The sequence below is a fragment of the Alnus glutinosa genome, chromosome 2 (assembly GCF_958979055.1).
Source record: "Alnus glutinosa chromosome 2, dhAlnGlut1.1, whole genome shotgun sequence".
Taxonomy (NCBI): domain Eukaryota; kingdom Viridiplantae; phylum Streptophyta; class Magnoliopsida; order Fagales; family Betulaceae; genus Alnus; species Alnus glutinosa.
Window position 1 is genome coordinate 24969923 of NC_084887.1, and position 21461 is coordinate 24991383.

General features: G+C 35.1%; 2 protein-coding genes across 5 annotated transcripts; one reads left to right on the forward strand and one right to left on the reverse strand.

The window, feature by feature from the left end:
- Positions 1 to 1099: 1099 nt before the first annotated feature.
- LOC133861918 (E3 ubiquitin protein ligase RIN2) lies at positions 1100 to 11924 on the reverse strand. Of its 4 annotated transcripts, none has more exons than XM_062297744.1 (13): positions 11787 to 11924; positions 10792 to 11113; positions 8269 to 8346; positions 5793 to 5879; positions 5576 to 5697; positions 4432 to 4528; positions 4220 to 4325; positions 3116 to 3285; positions 2877 to 3014; positions 2733 to 2800; positions 2413 to 2643; positions 1610 to 1994; positions 1100 to 1495 (listed from the first exon to the last, which is right to left on the reverse strand). In XM_062297744.1, exons 2-13 carry the CDS (start codon positions 11029 to 11031, stop codon positions 1439 to 1441), a joined length of 1779 nt encoding a protein of 592 aa, XP_062153728.1. In that variant the 5' UTR covers positions 11032 to 11113; positions 11787 to 11924; the 3' UTR covers positions 1100 to 1438. The 4 variants fall into 4 exon arrangements, with proteins under 4 accessions (XP_062153728.1, XP_062153726.1, XP_062153729.1 ...); XM_062297742.1 differs by having other exon boundaries at positions 10792 to 11116; XM_062297745.1 differs by having other exon boundaries at positions 3128 to 3285; positions 10792 to 11230.
- A 1211-nt stretch (positions 11925 to 13135) lies between these two features.
- Positions 13136 to 13815, forward strand: LOC133861919 (uncharacterized). The gene has a single exon (XM_062297746.1). The coding sequence runs from the start codon at positions 13342 to 13344 to the stop codon at positions 13513 to 13515; it is 174 nt and encodes a 57-aa protein (XP_062153730.1). The 5' UTR covers positions 13136 to 13341; the 3' UTR covers positions 13516 to 13815.
- The last annotated feature ends 7646 nt before the right edge of the window (positions 13816 to 21461 follow it).

Below are 21461 nucleotides of genomic sequence, written 5' to 3' on the forward strand. Positions count from 1 at the left end.
ACACATTATAATAATGCTAATATAATTGCTAACATGAACGTTTTTAATTTTAAAAGATTAAAACTATTCTATGTTTTCATTGTCTTTTAGTATACTGCATGCATGATTAGCGGATCAGGATCCCTGCAATCCAATTATTCGAATCCCTTGCAATTGTGAGAGGCTGCCGGCCTCTCACAATTGCAGGAAATCTCGGTTCATGATTAGCATATGAAAGAGGCAAGGAAAGACAAGATTAATATATTATTTTCAAATGGAAAAAGACTCATGCACAACAGTACGCAAGTTTCTAGAAACATGGGATGGGACACATGTGGTAGGACCCACTGCTTTGATCCCACTCCATGTCTCTACAAAGGAATAATTGTTGTGCACCAATCAGATCTCTTTCCAAATAGGGGTTAACACATTTGAATGTCAAACTCAAAAAATCTAGTCAAACCTCCTAATTCATTGTCACCAATTCTCAACTTACTATGAAAGCAGAGCCTACCTAGAGTAAAGATTAATGTCTTTTTTTTTTTTTTAATATAAATACTTTAAGCTGATGTAACAGTACCCTTTAACTCTTAATTTTATTTTATTTTTATTATTATTTTTAACAATAATTGATCTACGGACTAATAGACACTGCATCAATAGCCCAATGAATTGAAGGTAGGATGAAAGTGTAGTCTATAACATTACTCTTATGAAAATTCATTTTATACGGTGTGATACTAGCCTAGAAATTGGACACAAATTTCTTACAAGTTGATTTATTAGAAATTCATACAAACCAACATCTAAAAAAATAAAAAATCTGCTTTTCACACAAGTTGATTTATTAGAAATTCATACAAACCAACATCTAAAAAAATAAAAAATCTACATGCAAGGAATACATGTCAATATTAGAGGTGTGTAGAAAATTTCTGTCCCAAGAAATGGGGGTGATCATGAGCCACTTTCCACTTTTACTAAAACCTAATTGATTAAAAGAGCGCACATATTCTTCCATTTACTGTGAAATTTTACAATGGTGAAGATAAGAATGCTAGCCACTCAATCACAATCAAATTTAGTAAAAGCAGTAACTTTTGCGAAGAAGACAGGCAAAAGAAAGCAAGACCACCCACGTATTCATGGTATAGCAATTTTATTTTCTTAGAGGAAACCAAAAAAGAACTATATCTGCACTTTTTTTCTTCTTTCACAAATACAACTGATTGAGCGAGTTGCCTTTATATACAGCTAAAGAAGATTTTATGTATTTCTAAACGGGAGGATACATAAATTAACAAAAAAAAAAAAACCCAAAAAAAAAAAAAAGTCAGGTGATTTTGACAGCCACAGGATGTGCATGCCAAGGAACCTTCAGATATTTGGTGTATGATGGACCAGGAACCTCGTTTGAGAACTCACAGCACCTTACAACAAAAGAGGACATAATATATACTCACATTTGGAGAAGATTATTCACGGTAACAGTGACAGAATTTGTTCGCTGCAAGTCCTGAAAAATTCGACGCATTGAATCTTAATCAGGTTAGCCAATTCTTTGAAAAAATAAAAGAGAGAAAGGGAACAACCAATTTTTGCAGAAAATTGGAGCAAATCCCAACTATACCTGAAAAATTATGTCATCAGGCATGTGTGGCAAAACCTCGCGTACCGTCTCAGCCATGGCAAGTATGTTCGCTAAGTTGTCATTTGCAGGGCGTGGAGTAGTCCTCATACGTAAACCACCACCTCCTCCTCCAGTGTATCTTCCACCAGCAGCAGGAGGGATGGGTGGACCAGTTGCGGCAGCCTGAGAGGGATTCACAGGCCAAAGGCTCCAAGCAGTATCTTCAAGGGCAGTCTGGGCGTAGGTTTCTCCTACAGATGCAAGATGCCTCATCATCATCTGGACTCTCCCTAATCCAACTGATCTGACAGCAGTAGAGGGTCCAGCTCCATCAATACCCTGGCTTGGCCAAGCATGCAACCAACTTGAATCCAGTCCCGCACTCCTATGGAGCAAAAAATGTGGTTTAATTTACTCCACAGACACTTGTGATAAATATTTCTTGTTGTAGTGTTTAAGGAGGTCACTGAAATTACATTCAAGGGAACAGTTTTCTGCAAATTTAGCATAAAACAGTTCTGGAAGAGTTTAGACGGCTATATTGGGTTATATATGAATCTTCAATGGACTCTTCTTTTTGTTTTTTTTTCACAAATGGCACTTCTATATATTGTACCGCCCATGAAGTAATCTGAAGTTCAGGCACTATTTCGTGGATCTTGAGCATAAATTCTGATGATCTAATTAAGTGGATTCCAATTCCAGTTTGTCAAAGATATGCCCTTTCAGCTAAAGGTAGCAAGGTCTAGTTATTTCAAGGCAGGCAAGAGAAAAACTGCAAGACAGAGAGTTAGGATGTGAACCTCCAAGGACCGCCTTCCATAAGGTTCTGTGTCTGACTGGGGAATACTCCAGTTGGTAGGGTATGCCCAGAGGAGTTTGGACGATCAAGTCCAGCACTTATTTGATGGGCAAGCTGCTCATCACTCAAAACTTCTCCAGTACCGTGGTTGGCTTCAACTTCAGGTCGGCCACCAAAAAGCGGCTTTCGACAAGTGGGACATGAATAAGTCTCGCTTAAACCTTGATCCAACCTGGCATTAATGAGTGAGTTTTAGCATGAATTGCATGCTTGAAAATACAAAAGCAGAGGGTGTAAAAAACTAAAAACTATGAATCATACCAAGATCTCAAGCATGCAAGATGAAAAAGATGCTTGCAGAGCAGCTTTTTAGCCTTAGCCATAGGTTCCTGTCATTTGCCCAGTTCATCAACTTTGAGAGACGAATAATAGCTAAAAAGTGTACAAGTACAGATCCAATCATACCCTACAGATGGCACATTCATCATCATATGCTTGTAGCTCTTCAGTTGTTGCATCAGGAAGTGCAGCATGAAGAGCACCTAAAGCTTTTCTCAATTTGATAAATCCTTTTACGCGCTTCCAAATAGCACTTAGCAAGGCCTGATCATAATTTCCAAATTAATTATAGATTGAACATGGCATTGGGAGTCAAATAACTAACATTTTAAATCGTCCAGTAGAGAGTAGAATGAAATATTTACACAAATATTTACACGTATATTTAGGAAAAGGACGGCATCCACAAGATGGAATGCCATGCCATGAAGCCACCAAATATGCACATAATGACCGAGTGCCATTAACAATGTTGCCATGTCCAGGGAAAAACCCAAATTCCGAATAAGAATGCCTTTCCATTCTGATAATGAACCTGCAGTCACACCCCTTAATCAGGAAACATTAAATCCGCTACAATCATCCTCAGTTGAATAAAGTGGCATCTTTTTTATTCAATGTGACAGTATGGTGTGCTTCAAATTCACTACATATTCCACTCATTGACGTATATAATTTCCATAATACACCTCACTATCTAATACAGAGGTGAATTCACCAATCACTCATAAATGATGATGGACTTGCACCATTCACCCACATATTCCACTTATTAATGAGTGGATAATTCCCATTATACCCCTCACTATCTAATAGAAGAGTGAAATTCACATTCATTAATCACCAACTAATTTAAGCACGTATTTTTCAAATAACCCTCACTGCTTCTGTTGCTTGCTTCACCATATTTTTTTTTATTTTCATCACTATCTAATAAAGGAGTGAATTTCTTCAACAATCACCCACTAATTTAGGAATGTATTTTCAATAAAACCCTCACTACTAAACTTCCGGTTCACACTTTTCTTCAATCACACATGAAATGTGTGTGCCTACTGCTAAAATTAAACCAACTATGCGCACCAAGAGGGAACAATATGAATAAAAAGCACAGAAATACAAATAACTAATAAGAAAAAGAAGGAAGAGAAACGTTTTATCTTTTGATAGATAAAATATATGGTTAAATTCATTTTGAATCCTATGATCCAAACGGCACATTCCAAGAATTGGAAAAAGAAAGAAAAGAAACACAACAAATTTAAATAATCAAAACCTTAGTTTTAGCAAGACGAACTTATAAATGAACAAGAACAACAAAATACATGCATGTCGGATTTAATGTGCATGTACCAATTCCTTTAATATTCTTTTTCCTACACTTCTTAGTTAATTGTACTTACATGGCAGGTGGATGAGTTGGGGGGAAATGTCATGATCTAAGATAATGAAAGTGAAGTTTGAAGTACCTGCTGCTGATGTATCAAAAAATTTGAACCTTTGGCAATTTTCACTGCTCCCTGCTGAATGATGGAGCCATACATCAAGCAACTGAAATCCATGAACTAAAATAGCCTACAAAGCATATTGCAAAAACAAACCACCTAGTCAACCTGAGTACTGATATCTGACTGTATCCAACCATCACAAAAGTTTCCAAGAGGTGTTTTAATAACAATACCTGCAGTGTCTCAAAAGCAATACTGAAAGGCTCAAAGAATAACAACAGAAACATGGATGAACCCAGAGCTCTATATATTACCAGACACAGCCTAATCCTGTCAGCAACAATAAACAAGAACAAAATACTATATATAAGAAAAAAGAAAGCATAGAAAGGGGATGAAAGAATAGGAAAGGAGAAAGAGGGAGAGAAAGAGAGAACAAGCTCTTCATAACTATTAACTTTTATAGGGAGAGAGAGAGAGAGAGAGAGAGAGAGAGAGAGAGAGAGAGAGAGAGAGCACAAGCTCTTCAAAAGTACAAACATTTATTTGTCCATGGTATCCATCTTTTTAAAGGAGGCCCACATATAGGCACCAGAAAACCCTAAAATTCAAATGTATACCATTTATAACCCTATCGTATATGGTAACAAATCAAGACCCCTATTACTTATGTTGATAAGTAATATAAGACCCATATTAAATTCCTAAGACAAAGAGAAAACTTACTACAAATATATTATTACAGCAATCAACATGACTGTTACAAGAACTTGAATGAATACATCATATGGCCGCACTAGAGTGCATCAACCAACCTGCAGGCCACCTATCAATAACTTTCTTGATCCGCATTGAATACAGTAATGGCTATCAGTTTGTACCTAGCTAGCAACAACGAACAAATCCCTTACAAAGTGGTCTTGACCTCATTCTTAGATGGCACTCAAACCAGTCCGTTCCCAGCTAGCCACCAGTAAAATTATCAACTCTCAACATTTAACCTTTTTATAAGTTTTAATACTCCAGAATTTGACAAATAGCATAAAGGATACTTGAAGGAATTGCAGAAATATGCCGAACCCAAGTAGTTGTTACTCCCACCCAACATCTCAAACTTTTCAAAACCTTCCAAACAGCCCTCAAACAATCCACACAACAAAAAGTCCAGAAGGTGTTGCTTTTTAAGATAGTATTTTTTAGGACTTTCACATATACCCAGCAAATTCTGACACCATTTTGTTATAAATGAAATTGTCAAGAACATTATGATTATAGACATGTACAATGCATTTCCTTAAAATACAATCATCAGTATAAGATGAGAACTCTTTTGAACCTAGATTTGAAAGAGAGTGAGAGAGAGGAATTAAATAATACCATAAAAAGTCAACGGAGAGGACCAGCAATAAGACTGAATATACACGAAAATATGCCCACGGTGTAGCAGAAGGAGAGGCATTCAAACGTTCAAGTCTATCTCTGGATAAAGCTTGAAACATCTGAACAATACCATAAGATGGTTAGGAAATATGCTAATCAATCTTTCATAATGAATCTAAAATCAGCATGCCCAGCATGAAATATTGTCTCATACCTTTAGAGAACATAGAACAGTCAACCATATTGACCACAAGCCTGCTTGGTATATTGTTGGTGGAACAACCAGAGGTAGAAACATCCCCTGCTCAATATTCATCATTGATATAACACAATTACTGAACCATAAATATTGACTAGTTTTTTTATTTCTAAGCAAAACAAACACCTCATTGGACAAACTCATGACCTTACTCGCTACCCCTGTTCTTTTGGGAAGTTTAGGTGCCATTTGGCCCAAAGGCCATTGGCATAAATTTTGACAAAATAATAAAGATAGCAAATCTATCAGGATAACACCAAAGATGAAATATACAGATGGATTTAAATTCTTTAAGGACTTCCTGTAAAACCCCATGATTACACCATCCAATTATCTTATACCACATCACATTTTTTAAAGTTAAGGAATAAGTTGCTCACGCTAAACACAACCCTAATAATAATAAATAAATAAATAAATAAATAAAAGAAAAAAAAAAAAATCCTTTTGATTTTGCCATTGCCTTTGTTATCCCAAAAGCACTGTCATTGAGGCATTAACCTTAAAATCCAATAATTTTGATAGGTGATCAGAAATTGCCCACTTACAGGTCTAACATGAAACAAATTCTATCATTAGAAGCACTAGAACATTAATTCTATGCTTTGATTTAGCAGAGGAGGAGATATTTAGAACATGCCATTCCTGCCTGATGCGACAGACAAGGATAATATTTCTGTTTGGGTTGTTTGGGAAGAGGCCTTCGTGTGTTTGATAAAAAGAGTTAGACTTCCATTAATTATGGGATATGAAAGAGCATAAAGGAAAAATAATTACCATTCAAAAGTTCCCCAGATCTAGCTTTTTCTCGTGATTTGAGGCTGCTGTATTTGAAGAAAAATGGTGTACTATGACTAAAAGCAAAATTTGTTATTCCCTAACAAAAAGACTTTCAAGAATCTCCCAGTTGTAGGACTAACCAACTTTTGATGAAGAGATTTCTTGGATATCTCATTTCGGTTTTAACTTTTTGTCTCTTTTTTTTCTTTTTCTTTTTAATATTATTAGAATTGTGTTAGTGTGGAGCAACCTACTCTTTATCATTTTAGAAACCTAATGTGGCAATAGATAATTAGATGGCACAACAACGGGTTTTACCGGAAGTCCTATCGAATTTAGATATTACATAGATATGTGCACGTATACTACCTATGGAGCCCTTTTAACTAGACCTAGGTCTAAACACTTACATTTACATTGACATCAACATTTGACCATCCCTGAGAAGAAGTAAGAATTGTCCCCATAAGTATTTTATTTCATTATCGATCAATCAACTATACCATTGTGGAAAACCCTTCTATATGAAAAGCAAAATTATTGGAATGCATGACACAATGTCTTAGCATCAACGCTTAAAGGATCACCTACTCCACCTGCAAAGGTCTCTTCAACACAATCCCTAAATCCAAAACCAAACAAATCAGACCTGCCTTCCTCAGTTTACAACCTTCAGCATCAAGACCCCTTGAGCCTCATCAACTTGAAAAATTTGTCCTCTTCAATTAATGTTAATATGATTAGAAACATCAACTAACCTCACGGTTTCACAAGATAAGAAGTGCCTCCCGTCATAGTAGGAAAATGACATATCCCTCCCTTGCATTTAGTGAGGGGATGCACCTCAATGTTAGGATTATTTTTCATTTATTTTGAACTTAGGAAAAAAGACGCAATATCAAATACACCCTGATTTCTGTCCCTTTCTTTCCCTTTTATCTTTTGCCATGGCTGCTGGCAGTGACATGGATTTGCTCGCGATGAAGACAGTAACAACCATGGGCTAGAGTTGAAATTGATGGTATCAATCAAGTGGGATTTTTCTTCTATTTTGGAACTGAAGTGCATCTGGTTCATATTGCGACTACTTTAATCAATTACGAAGCCATTTGGCTGCCACTAGAGCCAACCGTACCCAGATCTATCATCACCCACTCTTTTCACCACACATCTCCACTAAACAGCCACCAAACCATCAAACCCCCCTTCATCAACGCCAGCCAAACCCAATTGCTGCAACCACCCCCATGATAGCCAGCAGAATCAAATCCATTTAGGCTGCTAACACCACCACCAGAGATTTAAAACAAAAAAATGAAAAGAAAAAATGAACACATGGTACAGTAGCTTCTTATCAGAATTACAACATAGTAGATACTCAAAGCAAAAAAAGAAACAAAAAACTATGATTTACATATAAACTTCAATGACATGCAATGTTAAGTTTTTTTCAATTTTCTAATATTAAATTAAAAGGAAAAAAGCTTCTGACACGCTTTACTACATATATCCGCATACATGATATTATAAAGATTAATGGGAAAGTTTTAATCTCAAAAGAAAAAGAGATGTGACACTTGAATAGATGCATATTACAATTAATTATGATCAGAATATATATGGTTTCAACAAATTTCTTATAAAAAATTACCTTGTAAATAACATAATTGATAAGACGTTCCAACAATTTCCGAGTTTCAGAAGGATACAACTCCACAAAGAATATAGTCTGCATGTGAAAAAATATAAACCATGATTATCAAGATGATGTTATCGGTCTTAAATTCATATTCATCAATTTGAAGATGGGTTCATTACCTATTACGACTTTGTTTAGCCAACTCAAAAGAATAACCCACATCTTACAAATAGGCTCCATAAACAATTCCTCCCACTCATCATTTCATTTTTGTTGGGCATGACTTAATTAATTACATAAACTTTCAATAACACTTTTCAGTGTTACATATATAACTCAGGACTTTGATCATTGTAATCCGATTTCAAATTGTTTGAGTTTGTATAACTAGCTCTAAGCTAGAGCTTATACATGTCAGTAGGGGAACTTGGATGATTGTATGTCAGGAGTGCTTGTATAACTATACTAAAACTTGTTCTGAGGTTAGTGAGGATCTATTCTAAAGTTCTTCTCCATAAACAGATTCTAAAAGTCTATCCAAAAACCCAATAGTATGCTAGTCTGAACCTCAGTCTATAACATTTCTTATTCACCATTGATCAACCATAAATCCTACGCTAGATCAGAACCATTGTAGATCCCTCACCCACTTCTATTGTAGAAATAATAAAAATAAAATAAAATTGCATGATTACTAATCAAATGCATATAATTATCTTGAAATATGCTAAACATGCATATAATTATCTTGAAATATGCTAAACATACTCCCAATTTTAACTCCCAAGTGCTTACTCCTTAATGTGGCAATTGTCACGTCAATTTTCCACTACAATGTTTTTTAATCCCATCTGGTTACTCTCTTTCTACAACTATCACATCAGGGAGTAAGCACTTGAAAATGCAAAAGTAAGAGTTCGTATAGCATTTTTCTAATTGTCTTTCACCTTCCCCCACCCCCCTCCTTCCTTCTTCTCTCTCTCTCAGCCCCAACCAAGTAAAAGAAAACAAGGATGAGTAAAATGAAAACAAATAACATTGAGACAGGTTGCCAGTTCCCCAATAGCAAAGCTTTTAGGTGACCAATCTAGGACCGTATGGGTGGCCTGATCACATTTATACTCCATATCATAATCCGGACAAAAATTAAGGCAGATAATTTTTTTTTTTTTTTTTTGATAAGTAAAAAATTAAGGCAGATAAATGACACATGGAAAAGCAATGAAACATTTCGAAGCTCTGCACAAGCACATCTCATGAAGACCAAGAATCAATCCATCTATAGCTTTGTCACTCTCAAAGATTCAGAGATAACATCAAATAGCAGGCATCCTGATAATATCAATTCACTTAGTTTTCTCCAAGGCCAATTACTGATTTATAAGTACTGGCAGAGCCAACACCAATAAAAGTTTTACCATTGTCGTGAAGCTTAAGATATCTTTATTTCCTATGGCATACACTCATTGTAGTTAGTTTCTTGAAGCTTTTAAAAATTCCGAGAACCCAACTAGTAGTAAGCTAATGGAAAGCAGTTGTTCAATACGTTATATATTTGTATAGCGTCCCATCATAGCTTGAATGTTTTTACTTATGTAGATTTTTTAAATTTATTCTCCGTTCGTCCATTTTAGTGGCTCCCTTGTATACTTCTCGTGTATAAGGGTTGCGCTCATCTGCGCTTTTTTGAATAAATTGCAACTACTTATCAAAAAAAAATCCAATTATCCAGCCAAATGACCTGAACAATAAAAATTAAAAAATTAAAATTAAAAATTAAAAATTAAAATTGAAAAATCTACCACGTTCCTGAAACCTAGAGAAATTTGGTTTCCATCTAAACCATAAGCATGCAGTGCACAAAAAATACAAACATAACCAAGAGGTTTTACAGAATATAGTACCTATTAAAGTCATTTATGTTGTAAATTTATTTCTTAGCATTTTTCATCGCTCAATTACCATGGCATTAGCAAAGTAAAATGCACATCCTTATCACATTTGCCTTCTTTACAGAAATAAAATGTCCTATGGCAACAGCTAATACACACAAAATGGACTTGACACTAGACCCAATAATCCAATAAAACCCATGCATCAATCATGAGATAAATACCAAAAATTATATGTTTCTCTTCTATGCATTGCCTAACTCAACATATAGTCCACTTCACAAAATTTCTAAGATCGAGATTCAGTGGTCATCAGAGAGAGAAAACAGTTCTTGTTCCTAATAAGGTAAATGCGAACCCAGCAAGACCGTACGGATTGGTCTTCGTCAGTACAGGCCTGGTTAGTTAGGTTGCTGTGCTTCAGTGTCCTGTTATTTAGTGAGGGTTCGTTGTTCATCTCATACCCTTTTGGGATAATTTCCTCTATTTCTCAGAGAATGCCCCTGGGATTTTGTATGATGTTTTCTGTTCATACGATACTCACCTTATCCCAAAAGAACCCCATTTTACAAATAGTTCATGGATCAACACGAAATATTGATTGCTTAATAATTAAAATCCCTAAGTGAAATAGCAAACTTACCTTTAGACACAGAACAAGGAATATAAATACATTGAGTACAAAATTCGTCAGCAGTCCAATGATGGCATAAGACCCCAAAAGCAGCTCAATGACACGGCTTGCATTCTCCGAGTGAATAAAATTCTCACCAATTAGTCCATCCGACTTTAGCTTATCTAAAGATAATTCCGTCCAGAATTGCAGACCCACAAAGCTTAGCACCGTAGACAGTGCCGAGATGGCTATGTAGCGCCCGCCCATTTGTATTTGCAATATATTCAACCTCTTTACCACAGCCCAACTCCAAAATGTTCATCAGAACGGCATTAACATAACTCTTCGCCTGCTACAATCACCATTTGGCATTGAAGGGAATCAGTGAGGCACAAACTTGAAAGTAGCTTCAAAAGCCACCAAAATTGAACTATAATGGCAAACCCCCCAGATAAAATCTAAAAACCTGTCCCCAAAACAAAAAATAATAATAATAACAATGAATAATAATAATAACAATGAATAATAAAATAACCAGGTGACAATTCATACAAATCAACCAGAAATAACAACCTAATTCACCGCCTATAACAGTGATAACGCTATGTTTGTTGCTAAGAATATGTCCAGAAGGCAGTGAATTTCTCAGTTCTTCAAAAACCCAAAACCAAAACCATTTAAAATCAGAAATTTATCAGTTCTTTTTCCGTGTTTTAACTTTTTAGCAACCGGAACAATTCAAATGCGGAATAAAACAATTAAATCCAATTCGCCAACACATGAACCGGGAAATTCAGGCATCAACCATGAAAATCAATCAAATTTTTGAAATTGCCATTACAAAAACGGAAAAATGTTCATTTTAGGAAGCCCCAAAGAATTAAACTGAAAAAAATAAAAAATAACAAACGCATATATTGAGGGAACAGGAAATTGGAAACTTATCTACGCGTCTCTGAATTTTGATATATTAGTGGTATAATCAAAGGAAACTTTGAGTTTGACTAAGCAAAATGACGGACCTGGTTCGATCTAGGACGATGCAGTGGCTTCGCCGGTGTGGGTCTCAGCAATTTTCATCAACATCGCTTTTTTTCAGAGAGAGAGACAGAGACAGCTTTTCCTATTTTTCTCTTTTTTTGGTAAACGTAAAAGGGAGACAGTTTTATACGTCTTGTCACTTGCGACGGCCTAAAAAATAAATATTTCTTCTCAAAAAAAATAAAATAAAATATTTATTAACTGACCACTATTTTACAAGATTGACATTGAAGTTTCAACCGACCATTAAATTCGTACCTTTTAAAGGCTACGTGGCAGTTTCAAATAGAGAAATGATTTTTTTTCCCTTACTTCTTCTCGCATAACGGTTGTATGTAATTATTTGTTTGAATAAGAAATAATATAAACGGATAATTATGAAAGATTATTTATAGATTTATTTTATCAAATAAAAATTATGTTGTCTAACTACTTATTCAGTCAGATAGGTCTTATAAGTGATATCTCACAATCACTTACCCGAATTTTCTTAAATTTAAACAAATAATTGTAGGCAATCCGTATCCGTTCTTCTCACGTCTTTTCACTTTTGAAAATCACTATTGAATTTGTGGGATTCATGTGGATCCTCATATAGCACTACAGATCTAATAATAATTTTCAAAAATAAAAAAATGGAAAAAGAACATGTGAGGATGTATAGCACATTTCTTTCAAATAACATAAATTCTAATTAAAAAATATAAATAAATCTTTTTTTTATATATATGTTCACACAAAAAGGGAAGGAGGATTTGAACTAGTGATCTTCGCTTTATGAGACATGGTCTCCAACCGATTGAGCTACCCCTTAGGAACATAAATAAATCTAAATTGCTTAAGACTATCATTATAATATTGTAGAATAATTATAAAATAAAAATATAATATATAGTATTACTTCTTTTTAACAATAATTGGTTTAAGAATTAATTGGTCTACCACATTCACATTTTAGAATAATTATAATATAAAAAAATAACATTAACATTTTATTTTTTGTCAAACGTGTCATTGGTTGTTTTTAGGTTTGATTATATATTTATATGAAAAACTTGAGACACAGAACAATCATTTTCTTGATTGAATTTAATAGTTCTAAATTTATATAATTTTAAAATGAGTGTCATTTCCATTATGATAAACTAAATTTTTTTAAAAAAAAAAAAAAAAACTAAATTTTCATATATCAAAATTATCTATAAAATATTAAAATTTAAGTTTTTTCTATTAAAAATAGATTTATGAATTTATAGAAAATAATATTCTCGATTGACAAGAAATTTAAATTTTTACGACAAATTTTGAAAAATACTAGTATCATTTTTTTAAACCAAATTCAATGGTCTCTCTTTCTGTTTCTCCCACCGACCCTTGAACCTTTGAATCCAGGTACATAATCGTCCCGATTGGGGTTCGTGATCCTGAGACCAGAGTCTTCTTCTCCCAACATCGAGAAAACCCTAAACCTAACCCAAACCCTAAACATAAAACGCTCCAAATTTGGAATTCGTTCTGAAATTATTGCGGTGGTAGATGGGGATCATAAGAAGTAGCTTCTCGTTCATCTTGGGGACGGTGTGCGGAATATACGCAGCTCAGAACTACAACGTTCCGAACGTCAAGAAGCTCGCTCACACCGCCCTCTTCATGGCCAAGCACGTCGAAGAGAAGTACCGCAAGCCCAAGCAAAAGGGCGATGATGACTAACATTACGATTCCATTTGGTCTACTCCCGTGACAGCGCCGGATTCTCTGCGATCAGGTTCTTCTTATTCATGAGACAGTTCTAAAGCAAAGGGAAAAAGAGACAAATTGAAAGATGGTAATTTTGATTTTTTGTTGAAGTTCAAGCTGCATAAAACGAGTTTTCGATAAGACAGATATGCTTGTTTTTAAGCATTATGCGTGTAGAGGGTTTGCTAGTTCTGCAATCTTGATGAGGGGTCAAAGAATATGCATTGATCTTATGTGAAATTGAAGGGAAATGCAGGGTTTCCAATTGAAGTAGATGGAGCAGCATTATCACTTTCTTTCTTTCTTTTTTTGTGTTTTTGATTGGTAAGTTATATACCAATCAACGTCTCCTTCCATGTTGATTGGTATATTACTGAGAGAAAGTAAACATTAGAAGTTCCACGGAAAGAAAACATAATTGTCTCAAAGAAGTTGAGGAGTGCTGCACATAGTTAACCAAATGCTCACACCCTGGCGTGGCAGTGAGAATTACCGTCGGGTAAAATAACAAATAAAAATACATTGAGCATCAAATTGTGATTTTCATTGCCAATTCAAGAGTGAGGACTTGAGAGTATGTGTAGCATTTTTTAAGAAGTTTACCCGAAATTGTGGACTCATAAGGGCATGATAGATCTAGAATAGCCTCTGCTGAGAAGCTAGGTTCTTTTTAAACTGATTGATTGAGGGCGTTTATGGGAAGTTGTCGAGGATACCTGCAGATAAATTCTAGTAGTTGTATAATATAGATTCCTAGGAAGTAGGAATACTGTATGTTGATAATCCTCTGTTTAATAATCAATTAGGCTCGTTTATGTTCTCCCCTTGTGTTGCTAATATCCGACCCTAGTAAATCACAGAAGAGCACCCATACAGTTATGGTTTGAAGTGGTTTATACTCTACTGGTGTCACAAGTCCTTGTTAGGGCAAGAACACGACAAGACGATGAGTTGGGTATTCATTTTTTATGAATTTAGAAAGTTCGGACTTAGAGAATGTTTGCTTACCAATGCCTATCACAGAGTCAAAGCTCTTACTCAACCGTAGACGTGCTCCCTGAATCACCAAAGGTCTTCCAATTGCTTTTCCCTTATCGCCTAAAAGTGGCTAGGATGGCACATCCCTTATTATACATTCTTCAATTCTATTGTGGCTTTTGTGAGATAATTTCATTGTTGGTAGCCTTACAGCTAGAGAACTGGGGGTAAAAATTGGGACTGTCAACGTTCCTTGCTTTGCAATAGGGATTTAGGTGTTGATAAGCTCCCTTCTCATGCCATTTTATGCAGATTGCAGATTTGGCATTTTCAGCGAGCCTTACTTTGCACTTGGCATATTGTGGCATGGAAATCAAAGGGCCATAAGCTGTGTGGAGTGAGGTCTTCTTTATTGATTGTGAGTGTTTCAAAAGAAGGCAATTGTTGGACTAAGTTATTTGTTGAATCAATTCTATAGTTTATTTTGGGTGCTTATGAGTGAACATTCGTTGTCTCACTGACCTCCTTGGATCTTTTTTTAAGAAAATCATCAACCTCCATGGATCTTTTTAACTTATAGAACTCTTTATGGTACACTTTCTTATGCTGTCATGCTTTATATAGTCCTAGCTAAGCTAAGCCACCAACTGGCATAGCCTCATGTCTCAACTTTTCTGTATTGAGAGCCAAAGCCTTTTATCCAATTAGCTTCACTGATGGCCATATCCTTTGGTGACTTATATACTGTTTTGTCCATTATCAGTCATAAGATATTTAGTACTTCTTATATAAATATATAATTAACCATTTCTCGTGCCCAATGTCATCATGCTGAGATGTTTTTAATGTTTTTAGTGACCATGATGGTGGATTAAGTTTTGTCTTGTAAGTTCTCTTATGAGGAGAAGTTGGGACCATGCCAAACAATGGGGAAAAAAGGCACGGTTGGGATTATGGTCCAGCCTGTATTATATTACTGCTAAGTAGCTTCGTGCGTGTGGTTGCACTTACATGCTTGTGTGGCTTTTTCGTGCTCATGTTCTTTGAAACCTATGCACAATATATATAGTTGACTTAGAAGAGAGGAGGGAATAGAAGGCTGCTTTGATGTCAGAGCAGTCATGATCTGTAATTCTCTACAGATATTCCTCATTAGGTGCTGATATGATCACTAGTGGCTCTTCTATATTCATTTGTTTTTTTGTTCTTTTTGTAAGTTGCTCTTCTATATTTATTGGCTGTTAGTCCCAGCTTTTTGTTCTCGTAGTCTTTACTTGTTGAATCCCTTTTTGATTTTTGAGTTTAACAATGGATGGAAAAGGATAGAAATTAGTTACAAAATGGTTTGTAGTTAATTTTTTCAAACTGGTCTAATAAATTGCCTAAGTATCCCTTAACATGTGAAAATGTGTTTTTTACATATTTTTTTAATAGTATTAATAAGAGAGTATGTGCTTTAGGAATACTTGTCACTTTGTTTGACTGGTTTGTAAAAATTAGCTTCAAATCATTTTGTTGTTAATTTATGTCCCATGTAAAATGCTTGTATGCATGAATGAAATATGTAGACTGCTCTTCGTAGTTTTTTTTAACGGCACCAAGGCCAAATCCTGAATGAATTATGTTTAGTTGGGTTGTCATGCCAAAATGTATCTCTCTTCGAGTTCAAACCATGATTTGACTTTGAGTTCATGCCAATTTGACGTTTGGGTTCAGGAAGGGGTTAACTATTTACTTGGGTTGGGTCGGATGGTCTCACCACTTGTTGGAGGGCATCTTAGACTCTTAGTAGCGCACTAGGACTCCTGTCACAGGCTAAATTTTTCGCTTGACAGCAAGCCTAGCTTCAGCCCCGTGATGGCCTTAGACAAAGCGCACAGCAGTGCCCAAGCAGCCCAACAACACCTTACCGAGGTTAGTTAGCAACAAGCACAGCACAACACACAGCCTTTTACGGGAGCACCACCTCCCAACCTTTTCAATTCAACTCAACGAATATACAAAGGGAATGACAAGGGACCTTACAACACATTGGCACCCAAGTCTCACTCAGCCAACAAGGCTTACAATGGAACACACAGAATACACTCACAGCACTCAGTGTTTTCCCACCAGCAGCTCACACAAGGCTAAGACAGCTTTCTCTACTCTCCCAGGAGCATCCAGCAGCTCCTTAAATAGCCAAGCAATCCATCTTCAGTCCTGGTAGTGCTGGCAGGCGCCCACACACTCTGTTGCAGCATCAAATCACTTGCAACATGTTACTGCCGCTACAGTGCACGCCCACAAGCAATCAGCCCTAGCAGCTCTATCATGTGTCTGCAGCAGCAGACACATTTTGAATTTGAACCCCAGCTTCCATTCCCCCCCTTTTCAGCTTTCTACCCTGCACTGCCAATCATCTCATCATCAGAGACAAGCCCCAGTACAATTCAAATCCGCCCACCAGCAGCTGAGCTACTGTCAAAAGCTGTCTGAGCTTGCTCAGCCAGCATCTGCACTACTGTCAGGAGCCAAACTCACCCACTGCAACTGATCATTTGTAGTCAGGCAAGAGCAAAGCAGTACCACTACGTGGCCACTGCCTTCAGCAACCAAAAGGGATCATCAACTAGCAAAGGGACCAGGGTCTGGGCTGCACCATGGCCCATTCAGCAACAGCAAACCGAGCCAAGCACCTTGACAGTGCTTGGGCCAACACCAGCCAGATATGCCAAGCTTCCGGATTCAACCCACAACATGCCTCCCTCATGCTTGGGCTTGATGGACAGCAAGGGTGCAAGGCAACCCACTTGCTGCCACCAATGCAGCCATGTCACGGCTGTGACAACTCCTCTCCAGTTTAGCTGGTCCTTTATACACAGGGGCATTTTTGTAATTTCAAAGTTTTGAGCCGAATAAAAAGAAAAGAGAAGAGAAAAGAGAGAAATACGACCTAACTTCCAAAAGGGGTTCTCTGGTCTAACTTCAAAAAACAAAAAGATAAAAATGGGCGATAAGAGACTTGGATTCTCATGGTAGATGGATTTCGTGATGGAAATAGAAGAGATGAGTCAAATTTTGTTTTTTTTTGTTTGAGTCAGTGATTGCATGGAGTAGGTATATTCAGAAGCTTAATTGGTCAAAAAGGATTCAGAAGCTTGGAGATTTAGTGTGACTCACTACTTGTGAGGATCAGTTGGCCCAGATTCCATATTTCTAGAAAGTACATTTGTGGTTGCAATTGAACAAGTCTAATCTATTATTCGGTTTAGGTGAGTCGATAAAGTATCGAGTAATCCAAAAGATGAATCTAAAGAATAATAAGAGGAGCATCGGAGCATCGACCAGGGTCGACCTGGTAGTGACTCAAGTCCGATTATATTAAATCTTGACTCACTAATTCTGTATTATGTTGGTGGATAGTGTCAAAAATTGTTGGCACTAAACATAATAAAGGTCATTTACATTTCTTTCTTTTACACAGAATTTGCATTACTAAAAATGATTTAGTAGAATCTGGACCATATGGGATTCTTGAGAAATACATGTTTTTGGACTATTTTCAACCAAAATGTATATCCAGATTCAACTCTAGTAATGAACAGGAAGATGAAGAATGTGAAATTTGTGAGTTTGGAATTTTATTTTATTTTTATTTTTTTTTCAGATGGAATTGACTTTTAAATGTTGAAGATAAAAGAACAAAACCTCCTGAGCAGCTCGAATTATACATTAGAGACGATAAGACAAAGGAGGGGAAATTTTCAGTTAGTGGCTTAGTGCAAATGTTCCAAGAGTTGAAGCTTCAGCTTTCATAAATGGTTGCTTAATCAGAAAACTTTTTAGTAAGATTTTTGCAAAATCATAGGTGCTTTGGTCCAATGGTAGGAACCCACAGCAATCCTAAACAAGCACGAAACTAGGCTTTGTGGATTACAATTTTATGGCCTGTAGAAAAGGAAAATAAATAAACAACTTAAAAAAAAAAAAAAAAAAAAAAAAAAGAAAGAAAGAAAGAAAAAGACGCAAGCACTAGTTGACAATGTTAACTGTAATATGATAGAGATGGAGTATGTGGAGGTGTAGTAGAACATCATTTGGTACGAGTGGTCACTAAATTAAGAAATATTAATTTATATATATATATATAATGAGTTTTAAGAGATTCCGTGTGGGTATCTTGTACAACTCAACTTAACAGAGAGCACAATCCCTAGTAAGAAAAATCATATGGAGAGAGAGAGAGAGAGAGAGAGAGAGGGGGAGAGATTAGTGAATAATTAAAGTAATCACCAAATGTTAATATAGTAGTTAGAGATAATATAATTTATTTAGGCACATAGTTTTCAACACATTAATTAGTCCCTTTTTTGTGGTTCCAATACAATTAGCATCTGATTTGGTTACAACTTATATGGGTCATTATATATACAGTGGTTTCCATACTAGCAAGAATTTCATTTGTGGTCGACAAAACTTTTAATCCTTTTTTTGTGTGTCCGTCATTACATATATGATTTGGTTACTACTTATATGGGCAATTATATAATATATATATACACACACACACAGTGGTTTCCACACCGACAAGAATCTAATTTGTGGTTAATAAAACTCTTGGTCCTATTTTTTTTGTACGGTCGTTGTTACATTGCTTGTGTCATCAGTGTTACAATGCACATTTTTATACAGGTAAGGCTGACAATTTTGTACACGATCCGCGAACCCGATACGAATATAAAACAAAATTTATGTGTTAGAGTTGAAAAGTCTTGCCCGTTTAATTAAATAAGTCAAATTAAAATTAAAATATATAATCTTATACTAATATCTCAATACGTAAACATGAACTGCCATCCATACTCATAGGCATGGCGAACTAATACCGACACTTGGGGAACCGTTGGATAAAGATAAATACATTTCCTTGCCTTGGGAATTTGGAATATTGGCTACTGATTCAGAATCAATTGGCATGTTTCATTGTTTTGTAGTTTGTACTCTAAAACTATCATAGTGTGGGGCACATTCTTTCTTTTATTTTATTTTTAATTTCTTTTTTTTCTGAGCCCAACTTGGTCCTCTTCCAAAGTTTACGTATGGGACTTTTGATCCCTCCACGACTTCCTATATAAAACAAAAAAAACGTGAAGGGGAGACGCTTATTTTAGAGGTAATGGGCAATGGGGTTAAATTATTCCTCGAAATCTGCTTTTAACGTCATTTGTCCAGAAAGCCAAGAAATATATATATATTATTAATTCAAGCAATGACTCAGATATCTCCTTCCTCTTACCATTAATTAATTCATCAAGGGCAAGTTTGAATTTTCCACCAAAACTTGATTCCCAATTTATTTCCCTGTTTTCTTATAGTCTACCAAACAAGCCAGCTAGTTTTCTTACTTGATGGAAAAATTGTTTGACTTTCATATAACGTTTCCTCACCAAATAATAATAATAATAATAATAAATCAATATGGACAGATAGAAAAATTGTTGACTTTCATATAACGATTCGTCACAAAAAATAATAATAATAATAAATCAATATCAGAGACAGATGAAAAAATTGTTAACTTTCATATAACGTTTCGTCATAAAATAATAATAATAATAAATCAATATCAGAGACAGACGAAAAAATTGTTGACTTTCATATAACATTTCGTCACAAAAAAAAAAATTAATAATAAATCAATATCAGAGACAGAACTAGAGGAGGCCAAGTGGCCATCCCCCCTCCCCAAGTTTTGAATATAACTATAGAGTTAATATATTGCAGGATTTGGCAAAGTGTTTAAAAAAAAAAAAAAATTATAACATATTGGAAAAACTTCATTTGTAATTACTGATCTTCAATTACTTTTGCAATTAAATACTCAAATTTTCAAATGTATCAATTTAGGGTATTTATTTTTCAAAAAAAAATTAATTTCAACCCATTTAAAATTTTCTGTTAAATCCTATCAAAATTCTCAAAATACCCGTGTTTTTTTTTTGAAAAAAAATTAATTAATTTTAAAAAATTCAAGCATTGGTATTTTTGCAAATTCCGTTAAATTCTTGCAATTTTCTTCTTTTTTTCCTCTAAAAAAAAAAAAGAGATATTTTGAGAATTTTGGCAGGATTTAACGGAAAACTCTAACGGAGGATTGAAATTGAAAAAATTGAAAGATAGATACCCAAAATTGACATTTTTTAAACTTTGAGTACTTAATTGCCAAAGTGATGACAGATCAAGAGTTATAAGTGAAGTTTTCCCCAATATATATATTATAGTTTTTTCAATAATCCATATTTAATTCTAATTTTTTTTTAAAAAAAAAAAAATAGAGAAATTAAATATGGACTACTAAAAAAACTACAATACATGCTATAATTTTTTAAGAAATGATTATTATACAACTCTTGACATAACTCTTATACAACTCTAACAATTTTTTTTTCAACTAACTATTAAATCTGTTTTCCTACGTGTGAGTCCTAAATATCTAATAATTTATCTTAAATATCCTACATCTTTTTCTAATTTCTTATTCATCTCCTCACAAAAAATGACAAATTCACAATTGAATATATGGAACCACGTGAAACCAGGTTCCAACATTTGGTCCCACAGTTCACTGATAAATTTACAAAAAAAAAAAAAAAAAAAAAAGAAAAAAAAAAAAAAAAAAAAAAGGATAAAAGTTGGAAAAACATCTTTCAATTTTGGTACAATACCAAAGCCAAATCAGTAGTTGTTGCGTAGCACCTAAGGCACTTTCTTGGTCCCTCCGGAGGCATAAAGCAAGGAACCTTTATCTGGTCCTAGAATCGAGAAAATAAAAGTATAAACAGAAAATGTTCGGGTCATTGCACATGTTCCACGAGTCAATGTCAATGCTGGCCTCATCCCCCTTTGTTCCCAAATGATCTGGAACTTACGTTCGTTCAAAAAAAAGAGGCAATCAACAG